At 44.4% G+C, this 21,793-nt stretch overlaps 1 protein-coding gene across 2 annotated transcripts in view; it reads right to left on the bottom strand.

The window, feature by feature from the left end:
* The window catches only part of DHX40 (DEAH-box helicase 40), a 107,170-nt gene that overhangs the window by 65,579 nt on the left and 19,798 nt on the right, over nt 1-21,793 (bottom strand). For both annotated transcript variants that reach the window (XM_077482107.1, XM_077482106.1), the window contains exons 5-7: nt 2,703-2,933; nt 1,234-1,300; nt 548-679 (exon numbers count right to left, since the gene is read on the bottom strand). In XM_077482107.1, coding sequence (XP_077338233.1) covers nt 548-679; nt 1,234-1,300; nt 2,703-2,933 — 430 coding nt within the window. The remainder of the gene's footprint in view (nt 1-547; nt 680-1,233; nt 1,301-2,702; nt 2,934-21,793) is intronic.

The raw sequence follows: 21,793 nt of genomic DNA, 5'->3' as shown, positions 1-21,793 counted from the left end.
AATTGCCATGCTTCTTACAGGCCAGTAGCTCAAAGTGTTGAAGGAGGACAACAAAGTACTTTTCTAAAGAGGAGCTAGCAAAGTCAAGTCATGCATTTTTCTTAGTTTGTGCCCTTTAAATGACTAAATCAAATGCTCAAGGTTGTACATACAATAGTATTCAGTTTAGGAAACTGATTAATAGAATACAATGAATATTATTACCATAATGCTTTTAAAAACGGTGCAGTGGTGTAGTGGGTAGCACTCTTGTCTAGCAGTAAAAAGGGTCGCTGGTTTGAATCCCAACCACTACCTGCCTGAAGTTTGCATGTTCTCCCTGTGCCTGCATGGGTTTCCTCTGGGTACTCCGGTTTCCTCCCACACTCTAAAGACATGCTGGTAGGTTAATTGGCTTCTGTCTAAATTGGCCCTAGTATGAATGTGAGTTCGGGACCTTAGATTGTAAGCTCCTTGAGGGTAGGGACTGATGTGAATGTACAATGCGTAAATTTACAGCGCTATACAAGTACCTTAAATGATAATAAAAACAAAGTTAACATGTTACCTGTAGCCATAGAGCCATACAATGGCAAAATTAGCAGGCCTTCCACTGAAGAGTCATAAACATCATGGCGATAGTCAATCAGTTCAGCCTTTTCAAATAGCATGTCACAAGCCTTCTCAATCTCTGATTGGCCTAAAACAGGGCATAATTATTGTAACTGCAATAAAATGATATAAATGGTATATACTGAAAGATGACAATGAGACGGAGGGTACAGCATTTTTAGAGGCCCATTTACACTAGATGTGGTGGCGTGCACAAAAAAAAAAAAAAAAAAAAAAAAGACACATGCAGTACATTTTTCAGTAGAGTGGGTTAGTTACATTGAGAACCACTGCATTGCAAAGCTGCTGTGGTGAATAGAACTCTATGGAAACATCACTCCCGATATTTCAGTTCTGTGAAAAAATAAACAGTGCGATGTGCTGCTATTGACAGACCAGCTTCACACAGTGCATGCTTAAAGTGCCAAACTAAAAATTTTTGTTTTGTTTTCACACAATAGAACAACTTAGAATCTCTGTAAGGTTTGTATGGCTGCCCTTGTCTGCTTTGGAGAGGTTACCTATCATTTCCTGTTGTGTCACCAAAACAGGCATCACACTTTTGTTACCAATTATGTGATAAATCATATTTACAGATATATTTAACACATGCAATTGTGTACTTCTTTTCAATCATCTTACCTGTAAGAAAAACAAGAATGTCCCCAGCAGGTTCATTTAAATGCGTCTGTATTGTGATCTTCACAGTCTAGAAAAAACAAAATTACCATAATACGATACTTCTGGAGACAAAATAAAAAGTAATCAAAGCAGATGTTAACTAGCTGGATAGATTTTATTTAGGTAAAGCACTGTTAAAAAACCTTTGCATTTTTTAAATAAAATGTTTTAAGTTTATTCATCCTTTGTTACAAATCAATGCTACTCATCTCTTTAAGACTCTTTGCAGTCACTTCCTGTTCACATCTATTTCTAAGAGTAGGTTTCCTGTTAGTGACAAAAGCGGACAATGGCTGCATGTGTGCTGAAACTTCCACTAATGCCCCGTACACACGACCAGACTTTTCGACGGACTAGGTCTGATGGTCTTCCCGACGGACTTTCCGTTGGACCTCCGCCGACTTTCAGAATGGACGGACTTGGCCACACACGACCGGACTAAGTCCGTTAGTTTTGAACGTGATGACATAAACGGGACAAAACAGGGAAGTTCAATAGCCAGTAGCCAATAGCTGCCCTTGCGTCATATTTGATCTGTCGGACTAGCACACAGACGAACGGTTTGCACGCTAGAAAGCCGAGTCCGTCGGACAGATTTGAAACATGTTTCATTTATAGGTCCGTTGGACTTTTGGGGGAAAAAAAAGTCTGCTGGAGCACACACGATCGAATTGTGCGATGGATTCCGGTCTGCCAGACCTAGTCGGCTGGAATGTCCGAACGTGTGTAAGCGGCATTAGTCTCCATCACAAGCCCATATAATAAAAACACAGGATTACAAACCATGGGACACAGCATCATCGCTCTCTAACAGGGAGGGCCTGAATAATGGACCACCCTATCAGATGGATCACTATTTTAGTTAAAGCTGCAGACTTAAAAATGTGAAAAATTATAAGGCCCCTTTCACACGGGGCGGATCAGTAATGATCCGCCCCGTGATGATCCGCTCGCTCAGCGGGGATCGCTCCATTGTCCCCGCTGAGCCGGCGGCGGACAGGGCGGTCTCCGCACACTGTGCAGGGACCGCCCTGTCAGCTCTCCATTCTCCTCTATGGGGATCGGATGAGCACGGCCCGTCTGTCCGTGTTCATCCGATCCGCTCTGCAGACGGATAGGATTTTCCTCCATCTGCAGAATCGGACCATAGCGGAGGCGGACAATAGCGGGTGTCTGCGGATGTTCATCCGCAGATACCCACTATCCCATAGGGATGCATGTATGTCCGTATTTCATCCACAAACGGATGGATGAAATACGGACATACTGTCCGCATGTGTGAAAGGGGCCTAAAGATTTTATTGACTGGGTTCATAAAAGAGCATCATACACTAAATTTTTTTGTCACTGTACTGTGCATGCAGAACTAGATCGCTTTCAAATATATCTAGTGTTTATTTTTAGTTATGTGGAAGTGCTGAATCACACACCTCTGCAATGTACGCAGTGTTGTCCTTGTCTCGTGGGCCGATAAGGTTAAGGAATTTCTCTTTAATTGGAAAGACTTTTCCTGGAATTGTGACTACTGGGCAGTTATTGAAAAACTCAGAAAGTCGTTCAATATCCAGCGTGGCAGACATCACAATAACTTTGAGGGGGTACTTCCTTTTTGAAGGATCCTTTGATAGGAACTGTTTTCTTAGTAGACCAAACAATATATCCTTGAAAAAACAAAAAAACAAACACGTCATCACTTTCAACATGATTTACATAATTAAAGCATATAAGAATTCTATCAGCATGCAAAGCAAATATCTTATTTGACATATTGTGACACGTTTTGTAGCTCAGTGATAGTACCAAAAACAGTGAGTTTATTCCATGCCACTTTTATTTAAAAGAACATTAAAAGCTCATACGGGTATGTCTTCCCATACAGGGGGGTCTCACCATCAATATGAACAAATCATAACATTCAGCCTCCTCTCTCTGTTGCAGCTTTACTGCTCTGAGTAGTACCTCTTGGTCCTCCTCACCTTTTGGTCCTCCTGACCATCAAACAAGTCCCAGTGTTCATGCAAAGACATTGCACCCCAGCTGTGTGTGTCTTTCCTTGCAGCTTCCCAGCTGCTTTGTCTCTCATGGACTCTAGGGCTTGGGCCTTTGTTTGTCCTGACCTTGACACCATGGTGCATATAATCACCCCTCACAGCTCCTGTCATACACTGACCCCCTCAGGAGGGTGGGTTTCTGAGCTCTAACTCTGCCTCTCATATGAAGCAAGCACACACCTGTGCCATTAGATTGCTGGCTTCTTACAAATCCTGGAGTAAACCACCATTTAGTGGTTTAAAGTTGAAAGTTTACAATTTAAAAAGAAATTATGGTATATTTTATGTTTGCAATGTGTTTACTATTTTAACACACTATAGAATTTGCACACATTCATTTGGATCAGAATGCAGGGCAAAGCATTATATGTAACAGGTTGTATAACGTGTACATAGTATGTTATATTAAGACATAGAGAAAGACCAACATAGTATAAGGCACTGAAAACCCTGTACCCCAAACTGCAAACAGCCTGGTAGGGGTAGGCATGATCCAAACACCTCTCAAGCCCTAAATGGGTGAGTCCACTAACAGACATCTTTAGCAAATGTAAGTTAGTGCTAACAACTGAAGAAAAAAAAAATTATCTGTGATCCAAATTACATAGGAGGATGACATCAACAAAGAAACAAAAAAAAAAAAGAATGGGGGGGAGAGAAGGGGGAAATAAGAAAGAAGGAAGAATACAGAAGGTGAAAGTGTGTACCAAGAAAAATAAAAAGATTCAAGAGCTTGCTCCTCCCGTGTCAGATCCCAGTGCCTCTACACCCCACATATTTTATACCGGAGATTGCGAATAGCTTAGCCAAGGATTTCAGACCTTTTCAAATACTGGCTAGCTTCTCATGGGGAACTATCCAAGAAATTTTTTTTTTTAGGCCAGCTATATGAACATTCTGTGTTTTCCCTGCTCTAGTAATTGACATTTTCGCTGCTAAAAATATAAAAAGAAAAAGGTCTGCCTATGTCTAAGCCCTTGTACACACGGTCGGACATTCCGATGGAAAATGTCCGATCGGACCGCGTTGTCGGATAATCCGACTGTGTGTGGGCTCCATCGGACTGTTTCCATCGGAATATCTGTCGGACAAAGTTTTAGAGCTGGGCTCTAAAACTTTCCGACAACATGATCCAATCGGACTTTGTTCGATTGTGTGTAGAGAATTCCGATCCGACAAAGTGCCACGCATGCTCAGATCAAATTCCTAGACCAAAGCTATTTTTCTACTAGCCTGAACGTAGTCCCGTCCTGACGAAATAACGTCATCACGTTACGTACGATCGGATTTTCCGATAACTTTGTCCGACCGTGTGTATGCAACACAAGTTTCGGACAAAATCCGACGGATTTTGTTGTCGGAATGTCCGACCGTGTGTACAAGGGCTAAGAATGTCTGTGATGGGTTTGTTTAAAAGTGCTGTTCTCACATTTGTAGGTACAATGAGATTGGTCACTGAGTGTATAAAGGTATACATACACATACAACCTGTTACATTTCCCTCAAATAAGGTCGTGTTAATAACACCTTTGTAAATCCTGTCTGTCCTAGAGCCAAATCCTCATGTAACATTTCCATACTCAAATCTTCCACCAACACCAAATGATGAGGTAATTTAGCAGTTTACATTTGAAGGAGTCGTTACAATGCCAATATGTTGGCCAGGGTACCTTCAACTCTCATGCATCTGTTTTCAAATAAGGTTCTTGTAGTGATGTCATCTCTTTGTTGTTTAAGAGTGTGTAGAAAAGTAGGAAGGCATCTCAAGCATTTGAAGGAAGTAAAGAAAACCCCCACTCCAGGATAGCTCTCCAAGGTGGGTATCCTTCTTCCTGACGAGGAGCCCCAGGTGCTGGCTAATACATGTGCAATAGGCAGGCAATAGCAAAAAAAAACTCTGGATAGCCGCACACCAGAAAAAGGCATAAAATCCTGTGTTTTTATTGATAATCGGGGGTCACATCACATCAAATAGTCCACAGCAAAGAAAAGGGTACAAAAATTCTAACGCATTTCGCACTAGAATCAGTGCTTACTCATATCCCACTGTCTATAATAAATGTTCAATTTGGTATAGGGTCTTGTTCAAACCCCAGGTAAAGCCTCCTGAAGGCGTGATACGAAACGCACATCGAGGTGTGCTTGGTTATGCGATTTCAATACTTCTGGTCCCTCTGGTTACTTGTTGCTGGCAGTGGAGTCACCACGCTGAGCGCAGGACTTTGCATATGATCTGACAAGCTGATCAGCCTCAGTGCCGGGAGAAGTCACTTTTAAATGTAAGAAGCCACTTGGCTTTTTGTTTTTATCTATTTTTTAAAATAAATGGGATTACACCATTTTAGTTCCTTTTGTATCCTTCATATTTATCCACATTGGGGGAGAGGAAAGGTCCCTTTTACGGTTTCCATCTAATTTCAGCAAGCAACATCTTGCTAAGGCTCAATTGGCCTTTTTCAACTAATAAGGTCAACACCATCTGGTAAGCAGACATCCATTTATAGAGCACTTTAGGTGACAACGTAATCGGTGAAGGTGATTCACCCCAATAGTAGAAGAACAAAAGTTTTTTTTGGTGTTTTTCACATTGGACATTTTGCTCTTGTTTTACTTTTTTTTTTTTCCTCAACACATGTTGTGTAGATATGGCTGACAATTGAATTATTGCATAGTAGGCATCAATTGTACACATGTTCAACACATAGGTGTTTATCCTTTTTAATAGTCGCACTGTATATATTCAGGTATACTTGTCTATGGTTATGTGTACATGTATTTAAGATTTTGTTAGTCATATAGCGCCCCCTATCACCTTTTTTTCAAATTGTACTAGCAATATTACACCTAGTTTAGGGATAGCAGCTCTTTATTCACACTTATAGTATAGATTTTTGGCGCAAGGTAATAATCATTTTTATTGTTGTGGTGAGAGCCCTGGCAGGAAAAAGGGGTTGTTACTAAGAGGGGCTCTCCTGGTATGCATGCAGATTTAAAAAGGGGTTATTTTGCAAACAGAATCCCATAGGTGGAGGAAATGAGAGGGTGAGGCACAGTATAGTTCTGTGATGTTTAGATGGGAGCCACATGAGGTCTATAGGGTGTGGGAGTCGTTCCTGCGATTCTAATTGGATCCAGTCCGGTTTATAGAAGGTGGAGTAAATTTGTGATAGGTCAATTTTGCTACTCTGTAATATCTCAGAAGGTGGGGTACACCCAAACTTCCAGAAGATTTGGAGGCATATAACGTTTTGTGGGCCACTCTACAACCACCAGACCCCCAGATTTATTTCAATATAAAATTCTGGAAATCCTTTAAGTGTGAGAAATGGATAAAGCCTGAAAGTAGTACTGTACAATATTCTGGGCAACAGATTCCTTGATAGTGGCTATTCTGCCCATCCATAAGAGGGAATGTGATGACCATGTTCTCCTCCAAGGAAGACCCCATAGAAATATTTACTACCTGTCAAAACGAAACAGGAAGTTCAAACAAATTTTCCAAAGTGAAGGGAATTCCTCACCAAGCTGTCCCTGAAATAGGTGTCCCCATTGGAAAATCTCACCTTACCTTTTGTTCTAGGAACAATGCCAACATTTTGGATTTCCCCTCATGTTCTCTCTTGGTTAGAATGATTACAAAAGGGCAGAGGGGAGAACCCTCCCAGTGAGACACAGACAGAAATAAAAACTTGACTGAGCTCTAACCCTTCTCCACTCTATCCAAATACACTAACAAGGCATTGCCTACATATACATTTTAAATATTAGAGCTTTAGTAGCTCAGGTACTGGACTTCTAAATGGCAGTACTTAGGAGCAAAATAATTAAACCTTTAGACCTGCCCTGGGCAGAATCTAGTCTGTGTCCACAAACTAGGCCTGGAATGCTAAGCTTCTCTAATTCTAGGAATTCAAATTCAGATTCAGATTGCTTTATTAATCCCAAGGGAATTTATTAGAAGTTGTTTTAAAGGCTATAAAAAGTACATAAAGTACCATATTGTACTTAAGAAGCATTGTTACCTTTAACCACTTGAGATCCGCGCTATAGTAAAAAGACGTCTACAGCGCGGATCTCAATTTCCGGGACTACGTCTATTGACGTCGTCCCCTTTAAGAGTTCCCCGCGCGCTCCCGGGAGCGCGCATCGGGGAAAATCTGTGTTGGCCGTGTCCGCTGGACACAGCCAATCACAGATCGCTGTAAACGGCCAATCACAGCGGCCGTTTACAGCGCGATCGTCTCCTCCAATGGGTGATGATCTCAAATGTAAACAAATGAGATCATCACCCATTGCCGAACGTGTCTCCTCACACAGCGATAGCGTGTGAGGAGACCGAAGGTGTCTGTGAGTTTGTTGAACATAAAAAGTGACAGTAAACTTCTAAAAACCCCACCTGTGCCCAGATCTACCCTGCCAGTGCCCAGATCTACCCTGCCAGTGCCCACCTGTGCCCACCTGTGGCCACCTGTGCACCGCCAGTGCTCCATCTGTGCACCACCAGTGCCCACCAGTGCCCGCCAGTGCCTGCCAGTGCCCGCCAGTGCCAATCGGTGCCCATCTGTACCAATCGGTGCCCATCTGTGCCTCAGCAGTGCCCATCTGTGCCGCCTCAGCAGTGCCCATCTGTGCCGCCTCAGCAGTGCCCATCTGTGCCGCCTAAGCAGTGCCCATCTGTGCCGCCTAAGCAGTGCCCATCTGTGCCCATCTGCTGCCTTATCAGTGCACATCCGTGCAATAAATCAGTGCACATCTGTGCCGACCTATCAGTGCCCATCTGCCGACTCAGCAGTGCCCATCTGTGCCGACTCAGCAGTGCCCATCTCTGCCGCCTCAGCAGTGCCCATCTGCCGCCTCAGCAGTGCCCATCTGCCGCCTCAGCAGTGCCCATCTGCCGCCTCAGCAGTGCCCATCTGCCACCTCAGCAGTGCACATCCGTGCAATAAATCAGTGCACATCCGTGCAATAAATCAGTGCACATCTGTGCCGACCCATCAGTGCCCATCTGTTGCGCCTCAGCAGTGCCCATCTGTGCCGCCTCAGCAGTGCCCATCTGTGCCGCCTCAGCAGTGCCCATCTGTGCCGCCTCAGCAGTGCCCATCTGTGCCGCCTCAGCAGTGCCCATCTGCCGCCTCAGCAGTGCCCATCTGCCGCCTCAGCAGTGCACATCCGTGCAACAAATCTGCACATCTGTGCAATAAATCAGTGCACATCTGTGCCGACCCATCAGTGTCCATTTGTGCCACCTCAAAAGCGCCCATCTGTGCCACCTCAAAAACGCCAATCTGTGCCACCTCATCAGTGCCCATCAGTGCTACAATGGCTAAACGCGTCTTTTCCGCTGAGGAGGCGTACCAAATTATTTCTGCGGCCGACGAGAGCAACGGGGAGCTCTCCTCTTCCGATTCCTTTTCGGATTCGGATTCTGAAGACGTAACTTATGAGCCAGTCCTCAGCAGTGAAACACTGACTGATGAATCCGAGGAGGAAGATATCCGGCCCATCAAGCGAAGGCGTTCTAGTGAGGCAGTGCCGTCCACCAGCACCGCAGTGCCGTCCACCAGCACCGCAATGCCGTCCACCAGCACCGCAGTGCCCCAGCAAGAAAGGCCAAGTACCAGTGGGGTGTCATCTCAGCCCCAAAGGGTTAGGAGCCATGCTGGCCTTCCCTATGCCCTTCAGAACCCCTTGTGGCTTCCTCCTAATTCAGGAGAAGCCAATGTTCCCCCTTTCACCGCCCAGCCAGGAGTCCAGGTGGACACGGAGAATTTTAGCCCCATCGATTTTTTTAATTTAATTTTTACGGAGGACATGTTGGCATCAATTGTGGCCCAGTGCAACCTGTATGCACAACAATTTATTTTTCAAAATCCGACCTCCTATTATGCCCGTCCCTACGAATGGAGAGACCTAACGGTGGAGGAGTTCAAGCTTTTTTTAGGCCTCACATTTAATATGGGACTCAACAAAAAAAAACAATTACGTACCTACTGGTCAACCCACCCCCTCCACCACTCACCGCTCTTCTCCGCGGTAATGCCCAGAAGCAGATATCAGATGATCCTGAGGTTCTTACATTTCAGTGACAATTCCCAATGCCTTCCACGAAATGATCCAAATTATGACCGCCTTTACAAAATTCGACCTATACTAAATTATTTTTCTGAAATATTCCCCAAATTGTTTACCCCGGACCAACACATATGTGTGGATGAGTCCCTTATTAAATTTAGTGGCAGGCTTAGGATGAAGCAATTTATGCCCAGCAAAAGGGCCCGCTATGGGGTGAAGGTCTACAAATTATGTGACTGAGCCACAGGGTACACATATTCCTTCAAGGTGTACGAAGGGAAGGACACCCAGCTACAGCCCCCTAATTGTCCGGATTATTTGGGATCCAGCGGAAAAATTGTTTGGGACCTCATATACCCCCTACTGGATAAAGGCTACCACCTCTATGTAGACAACTTCTACACATCTCTGCCCCTGTTCCACAACCTTCACCGGAAGAAGACGCCAGCATGTGGCACTGTAAAAAAGAACCGGAAGGGCTTTCCTCAAAGTCTGGTGAACAAGAAGCTGCGGAAAGGAGAAACCGCAAGCCTAAGAAACAAGGAGGTTCTGGCAGTGAAGTGGAGGGACAGAAGAGATGTGTACATGTTATCTTCTATCCACAACGATACCTTCGTAGAAATCCCCAGAAGGAATGGCCCCGTAAAGAAACCCAAATGTATTTCAGAGTATAATTTGTTCATGGGAGGAGTCGACTTCAACGACCAAATGATGGAACCATATCTGGTCTCAAGACGGACATATCATTGGTACAAAAAAGTAGTAATTTATTTTTTTCAATTGGCCATTTACAATTCATATGTAATTTACAGCAACGCCACCCAAAACCCCAAACGTTTCTTTGGCTACCAGGAGGAAGTTTTCACAGCCCTTATTTTCCCAAACGGCCCACCAGAAAATATCAGATCAGACGTTGTTAGTCGACTCTCCGAGCGCCACTTTCCGGATAAAATTCCCCCCACACCAGCAGGCAAAAGACGCCAAAAAAGATGTAAGGTGTGTACCAAAGCAGGAGTCAGAAGAGACACATGTTATTATTGTGCACAATGTCCTTCCCAACCAGGCCTCTGTATAGGCGACTGTTTTCGGCGTTACCATACTTCAATAAATTTTTAGTGAAGTATGGTAAACATAATCCTCAGTTCCTGCCTTCATACACCTTCACACCCCTTATGCCACTGCCTGCTCTGTAACGGACCCTGGCTTGTTATTTGACCACTCTTATGCCTGCCGATTCTGTACATACCGCTGCCTGATCTGGAACTGACCCTGGACTGTTATTCGACCACGCTTCTGCCTAACGATTCTGTACATACCTCTGCCTCATCTGGAACTGACCCTGGACTGTTATTCGACCATGCTTCTGTCTAACGATTCTGTATATATCTCTGCCTGATCTGGAACTGACCTTGGACTGTTTGACCACGATATTTGCCTGCCTCTTGGACTGATCTTGTATTCTGCAACTGGACTAGTGGGATTCAACACGAGGTCTCACATATGTGAGGGGCTCCAGTATAGTTTTTCTGGAAGAAGAAAACAATTTTCTTTGTTTTCTTATTCCTAGATTAGGGTCTGGAGACTCGGAGGCTTCAAAGAGATTTGGGAGGGAGAAGCCTCTACCCCTATCCCCATTCTGTCCTGAACGAGGCTCTACTTTTGTCTGCTGCCTGTAGGACTTACTGCCATCATGCCGCACTGACCACACCACAAGGACCTGCCTACTACCAGGACCAATATTTTTGGCACTGCTGACATCTCTGCACTAACCCTGGACTGTAATATGGACAGTATCCCTGCCTGCTGCCTGAAAAACTGTGTTCGCTGTTGCTGACCAAGTCCCTGCCTGCTGCCTGGACCAGTGATATCCTCCTGTGGACAACTGCGCTTCTAAAACCACAGGTAATCTTTTCTTTACCCTTTGCTCAGCATAATGTATTTGGGGGTGTAATTCTTGGTATGTGCAGGCTGTGTCCCTGGAACGCCGACGGTGTTTCTTGCATGTTGCGCCTCTGTATTTGGTCAGGCTGTGTAAAAGTCTCACACATGTGGTATCGTTATACTCAGGAGGAGTAGTAGAACGTATTTTGGGGTGTTATTTTTGCTATGTAAATGCTATGCATTGGAAATATCTTATAAACTGACAACTTTGTGTAAAAAAAAATGCGTTTTCATTTTTTTCCACATTTTCCGAAAACTTCTGGAAAAAAATTAACCATTGAAAAGACTCATTATGCCTCATAGATTATACGTTGGGGTGTTAGCTTTCCAAAATGGGGTCATTTTCTGGACATTTCCATTGCCCTGGTGTTCCAGGGCCTTCAAAACTGTAATAGGTGGTTGAGAAATGAAATGTGTAATTTATGCTCCTAGAATGCCTGAAGGTGCTACTTCAAAATTAGGCCTCTGTATGTGGTCAGGCTGTGTAAAAGTCTCACACATTTGGTATTGTTATACTCAGGAGGAGTAGTAGAACGTATTTTGGGGTGTTATTTTTGCTATGTAAATGCTATGCGTTGGAAATATCTTATAAACGGACAACTTTGTGTAAAAAAAAATGCGTTTTCATTTTTTTCCACATTTTCCGAAAACTTCTGGAAAAAAATGAACCATTGAAAAGACTCATTATGCCTCATAGATTATACGTTGGGGTGTTAGCTTTCCAAAATGGGGTCATTTTCTGGACGTTTCCATTGCCCTGGTGTTCCAGGGCCTTCAAAACTGTAATAGGTGATTGAGAAATGAAATGTGTAATTTATGCTCTTAGAATGCCTGAAGGTGCTACTTCAAAATTAGGCCTCTGTATGTGGTCAGGCTGTGTAAAAGTCTCACACATTTGGTATCGTTATACTCAGGAGGAGTAGTAGAACGTATTTTGGGGTGTTATTTTTGCTATGTAAATGCTATGCGTTGGAAATATCTTATAAACGGACAACTTTGTGTAAAAAAAAATGCGTTTTCATTTTTTTCCACATTTTCCGAAAACTTCTGGAAAAAAATGAACCATTGAAAAGACTCATTATGCCTCATAGATTATACGTTGGGGTGTTAGCTTTCCAAAATGGGGTCATTTTCTGGACGTTTCCATTGCCCTGGTGTTCCAGGGCCTTCAAAACTGTAATAGGTGGTTGAGAAATGAAATGTGTAATTTATGCTCCTAGAATGCCTGAAGGTGCTACTTCAAAATTAGGCCTCTGTATGTGGTCAGGCTGTGTAAAAGTCTCACACATGTGGTATCGTTATACTCAGGAGGAGTAGCAGAATGTATTTTGGGGTGTTATTTGTGGTATGCACATTCCGTGTGGGAGAAATAAGCTATTACAATGAAAATTTTGTGAAAAAAAAAAAAATCGTAATTTTGCAAAGAATTATGGGAAAAAATGACAACTTAAAATAACTAACCATGCCTCTTACTAAATACATTGGAATGTCTACTTTCCAAAAAGGGGTCATTTGGGGGGCATTTGTACTTTCCTGGCTTGTTAGGGTCTCAAGAATGGAGATAGGCCTTAGTACATCAGATGTGATCTTTTTTTGCAAATCTTTATGATTTGCACCATAGCTTGTAGACTCTATAAATTTCACACAGATCATATAATATGCAAAAATTTGGGTTATTTTTACCAAAGATGTGTAGTAGTATAAATTGTGGCCAAAATTTATGAAGAAAAATTGCTAATTTGCTAAATTTTGTCACAGAAACGAAGAAAAATTCATTTTTTTTCAAAATTTTCGGTCTTTTTTCATTTATAGCGCAGAAAATAAAAAACCGAGAGGTGATCAAATACCACCAAAAGAAAGCTCTATTGGTATGAAGAAAAGGACAAAAAAATCATTTGGTTACAGTGTTGCATGACTGAGTAATTGTCATTCAAAATGTGAGAGCACTGAAAGCTGAAAATTGGTCTGGGACTGAGGGGGGTTTAAGTGCCCAGTAAGCAAGTGGTTAAGCCCCATACACACTATCAGATTTTCAGCTGATTTTTTCCTTCAGATTTACCAAAACCATATAATATGAGGTCAAACCTTAGGAGTTTCAATTTGTATGCAATCAGGTAAGCCCTTGCACTACATGGTTTTGATAAATCTGAAGACAAAAATCAGCAGAAAATCTAATAGTGTGTATGGGGCTTTACACTTTTGTAGGATTTTACTTGCTAGGATTTGACTTGCTGTGACAAGTTAGCATTATATAAATTAGCTACAAGTAAGCCCTATTATGGGAGAAACACATTAGATGGAATAGTTCAGGCAGGTGGATGTGACTTTTATTTACAATAAATGTATATATATATATATATATATCTTCAAATATACTAATAGTAAAAAGGTCAAGTCTGAGCATGTAGGGCCTTTACAAAACAATCTAGAGTTGGTGACTGGGGACAAAGAGAAGGCTAATTTATTAATCACTTTCTTCAGCTCTGTGTACACAAAAGAGCATGGGGGAGCGCATGTCCATAATGGGGGTGATAGTGACACAGCCCCAAATGATCCACAATGGCTCAAAAGTGATATGGTCCAGAAATACTTAGATAGAATAAAGGTGGATAAAGCACCTGGCCCTGATGGCATCCACCCACGGATCCTAAAAGAATTGAGCTCTGTAATTTCAGAGCCATTGTATCTAATTTTTAGGGACTCATTAATGACGGGAATAGTCCCACTGGATTGGCGCAGGGCGAACGTGGTGCCTATATTTAAAAAGGGATCAAAGTCTTTACCAAGTAACTATAGACCTGTTAGCTTAACTTCTATAGCTGGGAAGATACTGGAGCGTTTAATAAAAGACCACATCGACGAGTTCTTGCTGAACAAAAACACTTTAAGCAACAGACAACATGGATTCATGAAAGACAGAAGTTGTCAGACAAATCTGATTTCTTTTTATGAGGAGGTAAGTAAAACCTTGGACAGAGGGGTGGCGGTGGACGTGGTATACTTGGATTTTGCAAAAGCATTCGATACAGTTCCCCACACACGGCTCATGTGTAAGGTAAAGTCTACTGGTTTGGAAATATCAGTTTGTAAATGGATAGAAAATTGGCTAGAAGACAGAATTCAGGGGGGCGTGGCCTGACCTTGCATGGAGTAGGACGCGTGTCTCCGGAGCTCCGCCGAGGAATCCTGTCTCCCACGCTGATCCTGTGACACCACAGCACCGATACTTACCTGAACACATCTGGCAGACGTCCCTCCATTCCGGCGCATATGTCTCCCTCGAAATCCCAACGATCGGCGGCGGCGCGGTTGTCACAATACCGCCGACATGTGAGTGAGGAGGGGGAGGAAAATGGCGGCGCGGAGGAGCCGGGAGGGCCGCGTGTGGCGGGAGACACGGACAGGCTTCTTGAAGCCATTACATTATGCCGCACGTCCCTTACATCCCAAATTGAGGAAGTGCAAATGGACATCTCTTTATTGAGACAGGACTTTCAGAAACTGCGTGACCGGGTAAGGGACACTGAGACCCGTATTAGCAATGTGGAAGACGCTCTCCCACCACTACAAAATGATGCTGACCACATGCAGAAGCAAATAGACCTCCTGATTGCTAAACAAGACGAAATGGAAAAATCGCATACGTAGATGCAACATCCGATTGATTGGTCTTCCGGAGGGGGCTGAAGGTAAGGACCCCACAACTTTTCTGGAACAATTGCTGATAAGTACCTATGGCCGAGTCTTTTTCCCCCATGCTGGCGGTTGAACGCGCGCATCGTATGCCTGCCAGGCCTCCCCCGCAGGGTGCACCTCCACGCACCTTTATTGCAAAACTCCTGAACTATAAGGACAGAGATGCTGCCCTCCGCATGGCCCGGGAAAAGGGTAATATCCCTGTGGGCAATACTAAAGTTGCAATCTCTCCTGATTTTTCCGCGGACGTCCAGAAACGCCGACAGAGTTTCATGGAGGCCAAAAGATTACTACGTGCACAGCAAGTGAAATACTCTATGCTATTCCCAGCACGCCTCAGGGTGGAGGCAGGAGACCGGGCGCTCTTCTTTGAACAACCCAGAGAGGTCATAGCATGGCTGGAACGCAGAGTGCCTCAAGATGGAGCTGCCTGAGACCCTTTGGGACGAGTGAGCTAACACCCTTTTTTTTTCTTCTATTTGTCCCCTGGTGTCCTGGAACTGTGGCAAGTTGCCTGATCTCTCTTTGCTGCTCTATTGTCGCTAGGGTGCTTGCATCTGAGGCGTATGTTACCCTTATGCCCTTTCTACTTTGAGATGTGCTGAACTTTCCGATTCCGGGACTTATGCGCCTGCTGATGGTGTCAACGTTCATGGATCAATTTTTTCCCTTTTTTCTTAGTGTCCCTGTTGAGGGACCTTTTCTGTAATACATACCTGTTTGTTTTGTTTCAACAATTTTGCTTTTCCTTTCTTTTCTTTCTTCTTTTTTCTCCCGGAGCAAGGGGAGACATGTTAGACCTACGGTCTAATTGCACGGTGCAGCGGAAAACTGCTCCATTGTCTGCTGGGACTTCTTCTTGTTATGTGGGAGCTGGTCACTGGGACTGGACAGCAACTGACACTTTTGCCTATCTACCCGGGTCACCACTGTGTGCTGTTATACAGGGGGCTCTATTCTGCCTTGTCCTCTGGTACCGGTGGCCGCGACCCTCTTTCAGACTTATTGTTCTAAATTTTCTTATTGACTTAATGAAACTGGATTTCCCAGCCAGGCATGTTTGGTTTTTCAGGGAATATGCCCGCACAAGTTGGGGTTGGTGCAGGGTAGGGTGGGGGGAGGGGGGAGGTTTGGTTAGGGTTTCCATGCAGAAGATTACTATAAATAAGTTGAAGTATGTATCTGGACTAAGTGTTGCTTTTACAGAATGTTTTTTACCACTACTGCATATGCAGCCCCTGATTGGGCTTGATCAAGCACAACTGAATTGGGGAGGGCTGTTAGGGGGAAAGCCGACTGCACTCATTACTTTATATGACTCTATATGGCATCTATACGGTTTCTTACCTGGAACGTGAGGGGCCTGCGTGATAAAATTAAGCGCGCGGCAGCCTTCACGTTCCTCAAAAAGCAAAGGGCGGAAGTGATGGTGCTAGTTGAGACCCATGTGGAGGGTGGACTGCAGATGGCCCTTAAACGCCCTTGGATTGGGTGGGCATTTCATTCCACCTACACGTCTCATTCGAGGGGGGTTTCGGTACTTGTAGCTAAGTCTGTCCAATTTGAACTTTGCGAAATTCTTACTGACCCACAGGGCAGGTTTGTTTTTCTACATGCTAAATTGTATGGGGAACCCTACCTTATTATGGCCTTTTATATCCCCCCTCCATTTACCATGACGTTGGTTGTTGAGGGACTGTCTTTCATGTCCAGACATCCGGCGGTTCCTGTTATCTGGCTGGGGGATTTCAACACTACGCTTAACCCTTCCCTGGATAGGCTCAAACCCCCCGAGTTGATGATGGGGCAAGCTGGGACCACTAGGTTGTCCAGGCTTATAACCACCATTCACCTAGTGGACACTTGGAGACACAAATTCCCTCAAAAGAAGGAGTATTCATGCTTCTCACCCACACATGGTTCTCTCTCCCGTATTGACTTTATACTAATATCTCAACAACTCACTCCCAGACTCAGGGAAGTATTGTTCTGCCCCAGACTACTTTCGGACCACAGCCCCTACTCTGTAGTGCTTGACGTACCCCTAGGTAGGCCTCCGCGGGCATGGCGGCTAAATCCGTTCTGGCTGACGTTATTACCCGAAGATGACACTATTGAGGCGGAGTGGATAAAAAATTTTGAGGACAATGACCACACGGCCTCAGTTCCAGCAGTGTGGGATACATTTAAATTACACGCTCGATCGGTGCTGACTGCCCACATTAATAGGCTCAAAGCTGACTCGGCTACTGTCATTATTGAGGCTGAGGCAGATTTGAGCTCCATGGAACACACCTACATAGATGACCCGTCTACGGCAAACGCTGATGCACTTAGACTACAGTCGAGAGTGGTTTCCCAGCTGCACCACGACAAGGCCCGACAGAAACTTTTTTTTACCAAACAAAAATATTTTGAATCCGGGGAAAGAGCTGGTAAGTTGCTAGCATATTTTGTGCACAGGGAAGACAGGCCCCCGGTTGTTATTTCTTTGCGGGGTCAGGGTGATACAATGATCACGGACCCTTCTGAGGTGACAGCTAGATTTCGGGACTTTTTTGCGGACTTATACACCACTACAATCTCAGACGACACCACTCCGATGGACAGCTTTTTGGCTCAGGTCTCCCTCCCCCAAGTTACGGAGGAACAGGTGCAGGCTCTGGAGGCTCCCCTGACCACCGATGAAATAGTGGGTGCTATTGCGGAATTTGCAAAATCCAAGTCGCCGTGGTCAGATGGTCTTCCCATTGAATTTTATTCCCGATACCAAGACGTGCTGGCGCCTAGGCTTCTCGCCCTCTACGGGAGTCTTTTTGATACACTGACATTGCCTCCGTCCATGAGGGAGGCAACGATAGTTTTGATTCCCAAACCTGGAAAAGATCCGGGTTTCCCGGAATCATACCGCCCAATCTCCCTATTGCAGGTGGATATTAAGATTTTAGCTAAAATACTCGCTACTAGATTGAACGGAATGATCCTTAACCTGATTCAGGCTGACCAGGCGGGCTTTATGCCGGGGCGGAATACGTCGTTCAATCTACGCAGGCTTTATATAAATCTACAGGCAACGCATGAGGCGGTGGGTGAGCGTGTGGTAGTGACACTTGACACGGCTAAGGCATTTGACTCAGTGGAATGGGAGTATTTGTGGAAGTGTCTAGCGGGATACGGTTTTGGCCCGAACTTTATCTGGTGGGTGAGGCTGCTGTATTATCACCCAACGGCTAAGGTGGTGGCGAATGGGTGGTCCTCCTGGGCGTTTGGCCTTAGTAGGGGTACCAGACAGGGGTGCCCACTGTCCCCGCTACTATATGCCTTGGCTGCTGAACCTTTAGCGGTGTCGATTCGTGCGGACCCTGCAATCAGGGGACTGACGATGGGTCGACTAACGGAAAAAATCAGTCAATACGCTGATGACACGCTGTTATACCTGGCGGACTCTGGCCCTTCCCTCGCAAAGGCCCTGCACATGATAGAGTGGTTTGGTAGCTTTTCTGGTCTTCGTATAAACTGGGAAAAATCCCAAATTTTACCTATTGACAGTTTTCCACAGTCAGAATCTCAGGCCAGTCTGCCTCTTCAGCGAGTTGGCACTATTAAGTATCTGGGTGTATATGTCTCTAGGAATCCAGCAGATTACATTGCGCTGAATGTAGAACCATTATTCTCCCTGGTGCGTACCAAGATTCAGGCCTGGTCTCGCCTCCCCCTTGGGGTTTGGGGGCGCGTTAATCTGATTAAAATGGTCCTATTACCTAAAGTACTGTATGTGTTGTGGCATGCCCCGGTATACTTGCCGCTGAAATATTTTAAATCCCTTGAAAGTCTCCTTAGGCCCTTTGTATGGGGGAATAATAGACACAAGCTTGCTTGGCAGGCTTTGAAAAGCCCGACTGATATGGGGGGCATGGCTCTTCCAGATCTAAATCACTACTATGTTGCCTCACAACTGTCCCAGCTTTTTCATGTAGACAAGACTGATAAACAACGTTTTCTTACCCTTCTCTGCCCTACTTGGGCACAAATTGCAGATGATCCGATAGCTGCTGTCTCGACGGGGGCGGGGAGCTCAGCAGTGGAGCCAGGTAAACACTCCATGCTTTTTCATTACAGAAGGATTTGGGATCTGGCATCCACTAAATTGAATGTTACATCACCAAATGACTATACCCCACTTTGGCATAACAAACAATTGCCGGAACTTCAAAAGATCCAGGGTGTTCAGTTATGGGTATCGAGGGGAATATACTACCTGCATCACCTGATTCACCATGGCACTATTAAAACGTTTCAGGCGCTGCAGGAGGAATTTGGCATTCCAAACACTATGCTATTTCAGTACCTACAGGTTCAGCATGCACTTAGAGCACAATTTCCGCAGTCATTGCCTCGGCCTGCTCCCAATCCTATTGTAGCCATAGTGAAGGATACTGATCCCAAAAAGCTTATCTTGTGCTTTTATAGTATGCTTACGGCCCCCGTCTCGGCGAGACTAGCGTATGCTCTGAAGTCCCGCTGGGAGGGTGATGTGGGTGAACTGACAGACGAGGAATGGGAAGAGGCTCTGGAGACGTGCAAGTTGGTGTCCCCTAGGCTCCAAGACAGGCTTTCTCAGATTTACATGCATAAAGCATACCTCACCCCCCTCAGGACCGCCAAATATAATACGAATCAATCTGTGCTCTGCCCGATGTGTACTTTTGAGACTGGGACGTTCTTCCATCTTATCTGGTCTTGCCCCAAACTGCAGGAACTTTGGAAACAAGTAGTATCATTTCTACATGATGTTATGGGCTCGCCCTTGGCTCTCGACCCCAAACCCTGTCTACTAGGGATATTTCCTGACGTATTAGATAAAGTTACCAACACTTTCCTGCAGGAAACCTTGTTTTCTGTTCGAAAAGTGATAGCTAGACAGTGGATGAGGCCCCTTCCACCCCGGGTTGAGGACTGGAAACGGGAAGTTAACTGTATGCTCCCATATAAAAAATTCTTATATAAAAATAGGGGTTGCCCAGCTAAATATCATAGAATTTGGGATAGATGGCTGCAGGAGGCTGCCACATGTGATGAGGGAATTTGATGTAATGTTGCAGTAAATAACATGTCGATGTTAGGACTTTCCTTGGCTGTGATACATAATGGCTACTGTAATGGAGAAATGTCTTTTATCTACTGTTATGGTTATGACGCAACACCTTTTGAATGTTCGGTGTATGCTACTGTGATTGTAATCTCTGCAATAATGTTCAATAAACATTACCTGTTTAATGGAAAAAAAAGAAGACAGAATTCAGAGAGTAGTGGTTAATGACTCTTACTCTGAATGGTCTAAGGTTATCAGTGGTGTACCCCAAGGTTCAGTGTTGGGACCCTTACTTTTTAACATCTTTATAAATGATATTGGGTCTGGGATCAAAAGTAATATTTCTGTCTTTGCAGATGACACCAAGATATGCAGTGGAATAACGTCTTTACAGGATGTCTCCAATTTACAAGCCGACCTCAATACACTGTCTAATTTGGCGACTATGTGGCAGATGAGCTTTAATGTTGATAAATGTAAAGTTATGCACGTGGGGCCTAAGAATATGCATGCATCATACATGCTAGGGGGAGTACAACTGGGGGAATCCATAGTGGAGAAGGATCTGGGGGTTTTGGTAGACCATAAGCTCAATAACAACATGCAATGCCAAACTGCTGTTTGCAAAGCGAGCAAAGTCCTTTCTTGTATTAAGAGAGGTATGGACTCCAGAGAAAGAGATATAATTTTGCCCCTGTTCAAATCATTAGTAAGACCTCACCTGGAATATGCCGTTCAGTTTTGGGCACCAGTTCTCAAAAAGGATATCGGGGAACTGGAGAAAGTGCAGAGAAGGGCAACCAAACTGATAAGAGGCATGGAGGAACTCAGCTATGAGGAGAGATTAGAGGAACTAAATTTATTCACTCTTGAGAAGAGGAGATTAAGGGGGGATATGATCAACATGTTCAAATACATTAGGGGTCCATATAGTGAACTTGGTGTTGAGTTGTTCTCTGTACGGTCAACCCAGAGGACACGGGGGCACTCTTTACGTCTAGAGGAAAAGAGATTTCATCTTCAAGTACGGAAAGGTTTCTTCACAGTTAGAGCTGTGAAAATGTGGAATAGACTCCCGCCAGAGGTGGTTCTGGCCAGTTCAGTAGACTGCTTTAAGAAAGGCTTGGATACTTTCCTGATGGTACATAATATAACTAGGTACTAACATAGGTAAAGTTGATCCAGGGAAAATCCGATCGCCTATTGGGGGATCAGGAAGGAATTTTTTTCCCCTGCTGTAGCAAATTGGAGCATGCTCTGCTGGGTTTTTTTTTCGCCTTCCTCTGGATCAATTGTGGGCATAAAATTGGGTATCTGGATTGTACGATTATTTTTTATTTTATTTATTTGTTTTTAAGGTTGAACTGGATGGACTTGTGTCTTTTTTCAACCTGACTAACTATGTAACATGGAGTTAATTTTGAGTGCAATTTTGAATTTATTTTTAAAGTGGTTGTAAACCCTTACAAACCACTTTGACCTACAGGTAAGCCTAGATTAAGGCTTACCTGTAGGTCAAAGAAATATCTCCTAAACCTATACAGTTTAGGAGATATTTACAAAAAGACAGGCGCATGCGCCGTAGACAGGCGCACTGAGCAGGCCGCAGATCACGGCGATATGCCGATCTCGCGTCGGCTCCCATGCGCATGCACGGGAGTGACGTCAT

Source organism: Lithobates pipiens, unplaced genomic scaffold (assembly GCF_037356315.1).
Source record: "Lithobates pipiens isolate NorthernLeopardFrog02 unplaced genomic scaffold, aLitPip1_a1.2 Scaffold_16, whole genome shotgun sequence".
Lineage (NCBI taxonomy): Eukaryota > Metazoa > Chordata > Amphibia > Anura > Ranidae > Lithobates > Lithobates pipiens.
Note: the sequence above shows the minus strand (reverse complement) of the source record. Positions and strands in the feature narration are given on the sequence as shown.